Genomic DNA, 5,049 nt, shown 5'->3' on the forward strand with positions numbered 1-5,049 from the left:
AGAGTGAAAGAAATGGCATTGTTTAGTGTAGATAAGAGAGGATTAGTGTGTGCATTAACGTTGCACAATTGGATTAAAGGCTGCTGGAGAGAAAAAGGTGGTAATTTGTTTTTTGAGAGCAGTCTGTGTAGGACAAGAGATGATGGGGGTTGGAGGGAGGGAGGGCGGGCAAGCAAAGTGTGGACTGCATTGGATATTGAAAAAGACCTTTTTCAGTGGTAATGATAGCCCTGGAATAGGTTGCTTGTAGAGGCTGTAGAATTGTTATTAGTGGAACTTCTTAAGAACATGATAAATATCTAATGGTGATGGGCTAAGAATATTTGATACTGCTGTAGCTTGTGATGGTGGGCAGACCTCTCTGGATCCCTTTTTGCACCCTTTTGTCATTCTGTGGCTGACTTAGTACATGCTATCACTAAATGTTTTAAATGTTCAGAGCAAATATAGTTATACACATATGCAAGTGAGCACCTTTTTTTATTAAGCTCGTGATATGTTATGATTACAAATTCTCTTGTTTTACCAACAGGGGTCAGCAGATGCTTAAAGAGCCGTAGCTAAGCTTGTGTAAGTGATTTTTTTTCTCACCCCCTTCCTACTGTGGGTTTGTTTGGGTTTTTAGTACAGAGGAATTATCATGGAAGACAGTTTTTTATAGTTGAAAGGATCAAGGTACGTCTTGATAGGACCAATAAAAATTCTGTAGGAACTGCACATTCAACTGTAGCATCTTGAAAGTCCAGTGGCATAATGGTGTAAATGCGACATACATTTAAAATAATTCTTGCTCAAAACAGCAGCTGCTGTTCTATACTGGGCTTTTTGCTAGTGCAATAATTGTTTGTGGTTTGAAGCTCCAACAAAGTATTGTGCAGAAATGGAAAGTCTCTCAAACTTTTTTAAAAGGTGTTTTTAAGTCTCCATTTTAAATAGATGGAAGTTTCAATAGGACTTGCTTTAGTGACAGTGGTGGATTTAGTGTTGGATGTACTTATATATCTTAATCCTATATAGACATATTTAAGATGAGTATTTGCAGCTTCTGCACAACACTGGTCATTGAAACCTGTGGACAGACTGATCTTCAGACCACTGTTAAAATAAATCTATAACTTACATAAGTGAGAAGCTAAAGATTCAGAAGAAGTTAAAATAAAAACTTAACCTTAAATTCTCATTTAAGCCTTAATCATGATGGAACAAGTTTCCTGGAAAAGCATCTATTTCCTGATTCTTGTTCTAATATGCTGAAAAATATTTTAGTTGTTTTTTTTTCTCTTTCAGAGAGAGTGATGTAGCTGGTATTGATATCAACATGGGATGCCCAAAAGAATATTCTACTAAGGCAAGTGGATTTTGATTACTCTTAAATAAGCTTTTTCTTTGTTAGAGGTGTGGAATAAATTCAAACAGTAAAATTTTCATGCAGATGAACTTGAGTTGGGTTTGTTGTGTTGGTGGGTTGTTTTTTTTTTTAATAAACAAAAGAATCTTAAAGGTGTCATGGCCCTAATACAGTAAAATAACATAGTCTATTAGAAGTATCCCTTGAGAATAGGTTTGGTTATGTAATTAAATATACCATATCCTTAAGTGGGTAAGCATATATGAAGTTTGTAAACTCAGGGTAGTGTGGATGTGTACCACTAAGCACGTAGTGATTGTATTTTCTGTCAAGACAACCACTGAACGTTGAGAAAAATGTAGTGAGGTTGTTAAATTGTGTTATTGTACAAAGTTAACATCAAAGCTGTTTAGAATTCTGAAAACTCTGACAGGCTATGTTGTATTTAAAAGTAAATTCTGTAAAGCAGGATGAAATAAAGTGGGGTTTTTTGTTTGTTTTCCTGAGGTCACTTATTTGTTGGATGAGTGAAATATGATCTGCTTAGAGAAATTTTGCACTTATTGTCAAAGAAAAATAACTTCAACTTAGAAGGATTAAGATTTCATTCCAGGGAAGAAGTCTGGCTGTTGCATTTAAACTTTCTATCCTCTAGTCTTTGTAGTAATGGCATTTTTAGCATTTGGAGGAAGTTCTTTGTGAAGCTGTAATGCTTCATCCTTTAAACAGAAAAAACAATATATCCACATAGGTAGTACTTTCACTTCCTAATTCTGTGTTATCCATCTTTACATCTGGAAGCTTTTTATGGTCTTTTACTAAAGCAAGAGCACAAATGTGAACAGTAACTTGAGATCTGCCCTAATTCCTAGTATCAGGAATAGCATCAGGAATATTATCGATTTATTATCTTATATATTTTCTTTGTCAAACCAAGTTGCTTGTGGACCAAATAAACTATTTTTTCCCCCTCCTCCCCTTTCACAGTAGAAAAAAAAATGCGTGGCAGTTTATTGTATCGGGCGCATAAATACATGGCTGATTGAAATGCGGTATCTGGTGCATGAAAACAATGTTGTTTAAAACTGGGAGGCCAAAGCTGACACTGCCAAACATGCCTGTACCTTGCATGATGCCATGACGCTGTACAGACTCTACTCCGCATAAGTGCGTCATCCTCCTTTCCCAGTTTTTCAGCCAAGAAAAAAGAATGCTTTGTCTAAATGGATTTATTTTCCATGAACGGAACACATCTTTTGATAAAACTACTTGAAAAGGGTTTATTTTAGATCACATTGTGTTATGGCTTGAGGAACCCACGATTTATTGTCATTTAGACAATTATTCTCTCACCCGATGGTCCCTCCCCACCTGGGAAGGAGAATTGGGGAAAAACCAATGAAACCCGAGGGTTGAAATATAAGCAGATTTAATAGAGTAAGACTAAATAATTAACATTAATAATATTAAAGAATGAATATTGATCCCAATACCAATATAAAATATACAAGGATTATACTCGGCCAATTCTGACAGGAGGAAGCTGTGCACTCCCGGCAGTGGACAGCAAATGTTGGACACTGCAAGTGCTACAGCTTCGGGGGGAAGGGGTCTAGTACTGGGGCAAGAAGTTCTCAAGATCACAGCCATCAAGGATGAGAGAGAACTCGGCAAACTTGCTAAGTTATATTGAATGTGACATTGATGGTATGAAATAATCCTGTTGGCCAGCTTAGGTCAAGTGACTAGGTCTTGCTCCTCCTCATCCCTGCACCTGGTGAGCTTGAAAGCACTGAAACCTTGAAACCCACATACCATAGCTGGCTAAGACATAAATATTTTCACAAATTCAGACACTGGAGTCTTCTAAAAGAGCGTTTTTCCCAAGCATTAGAAGAGACCTTACTGAAAAGTAAAATTACTGAAAGAGAAATTAGTCCTGTGTCAAACACATTGCCTTAAAGAAATAAATGGGCAGACTATGTCATTGGGTTTTGGAACAGAAGAACCAAAGGGCCCTAATGACTGTATGTAGAGTATATAAGAGAGCGCTGATGTTTGTCCATCACAAAGATTGCTTTTCCTTTGGAGCATTTGAGGTGTGTAGGAATGTTTGGACACCTTTCAGGTACTGAGTATCTTCACTTTAACAGTTCATAGTGGATCTGATGATGGGCAATGTTGAAAGTACCAAGTAACAGTGCAAAAAAGGCACAGGATGAATCAATTTATAGGGGGATTTTCTGTTTCTCTAGTTTTCTGTTTCATTAGGTTTGTAGGTTGGCTTTCACTCTAAAGAGTAAGGACTTAAATTCTTCTAATATATTCCATCTACCTTGTGAATAATCTTACCCACATACATTGCTAGGGTTTTAATTCCATTAACTTTGTTTCAATGATAATTTATGAAAATTACAGAGTCAGTCAGGTATGGTAAAAATAAATATTTCACATTCTTTTAAACTCTACCCTGTTCTGTCGTCTTTGTATTTATGTATTTAGATTTTGTTGTTTATGAACTTCCTCTGTTTTTCTGCCAGATGGCTTTTGAGATAAAGTGGTATTACCAAGAAACTGTAGTCATGTTGAGGACATGCCATTAAATTCAAAATAGTCTGATGATATTTCCAGTAATATTTTCTTTAGCCTTTATTACTTTCTTTTGTATTATAACTAATTACATGGAAGACTCTTTTAGTTATGATTCTGTGAAAGACTAAGAACAAAACACCAAAACATCCAGCCTGTACTAGATGAAAGATCAAAAATTCAAATGTTGATTCTTTCACAGAATCATAACTAAGAACAAACCACCAAAACATCCAGCCTGTACTAGGATGAAAGATCAAAAATTCAAATGTTGATGAATGGTTATTCTCTGTCAGTAGTTTTGGGTCAAAAAAGTTTATACAATTTTGAACTTACTACTTACGTCTGCCTGTTGGCCTCTAGATCTATGTATGCTGATGAAATAGCTCAGAAAGAACAACTAAAATACTAAATTGTTAAAGTGTTCATAATTTGTGTTCTATTTGTGTCTTAGCCTCTTTTTCTAAATGTAGTGCCTAGACAGAAACTACTGACATCAAGAGCTCTCAAATGTGGTGTGTAATGTTAAAACAATAAATCTGTTGGGCTGTCACTTAATGAGTAGAAACCAGATGATTACGGTTGCTAAAAATGGCTTTTTGAAATCCTGTCTGTTCCATAAAGTAATGGGAGCAAGTTGGTGTCCTCAATTACTGCTGAATTATTCTGATATGGTTCTAGGAAGTGTTTCACCAAGGTGTTCACTAATGTTCTGCATTTTAGATTTTGCCATTTTATCTTTTTTCATAGAATCATAGAATGGTTTAGGTTGGAAGGAACCTTGAAGATCATTGAGTTCCAATCCCCCCGCCATAGGCAGGAACACTTTCCACTAGACCAGGTTGCCCAAGGCCACATCCAGCCTGGCCTGGAACACTACCTTAGATGAGAGGTGTTTTCTCTCTTCCCCACCCTTCTTAATATAAAATTGTACTTTTGCTGTGGATTGCTATTAGGCAGAATAACTGACTTGAAAAATGTGTCTGCCTAGTGTGTTACAGTTTCTGTATATTTTCCCAGGGAGGTATGGGTGCAGCACTGCTATCCGATCCTGACAAAATAGAGTCTGTAAGTATCATCTTGTGGGTTTTGAACTGCCTTTGAAAGTGTTA

At 36.3% G+C, this 5,049-nt stretch overlaps 1 protein-coding gene across 1 annotated transcript in view; it reads left to right on the forward strand.

Annotated features, from left to right (window-relative positions):
* The window catches only part of DUS2 (dihydrouridine synthase 2), a 27,426-nt gene that overhangs the window by 5,458 nt on the left and 16,919 nt on the right, over window positions 1–5,049 (forward strand). The window contains 3 exon segments of the mRNA XM_009886398.1: window positions 533–570; window positions 1,288–1,348; window positions 4,958–5,005. Of these exon segments, the coding sequence (XP_009884700.1) occupies window positions 533–570; window positions 1,288–1,348; window positions 4,958–5,005 (147 nt within the window).

This window comes from Charadrius vociferus, unplaced genomic scaffold, assembly GCF_000708025.1.
Source record: "Charadrius vociferus isolate BGI_N301 unplaced genomic scaffold, ASM70802v2 scaffold400, whole genome shotgun sequence".
Classification (NCBI taxonomy): Eukaryota; Metazoa; Chordata; class Aves; order Charadriiformes; family Charadriidae; genus Charadrius; species Charadrius vociferus.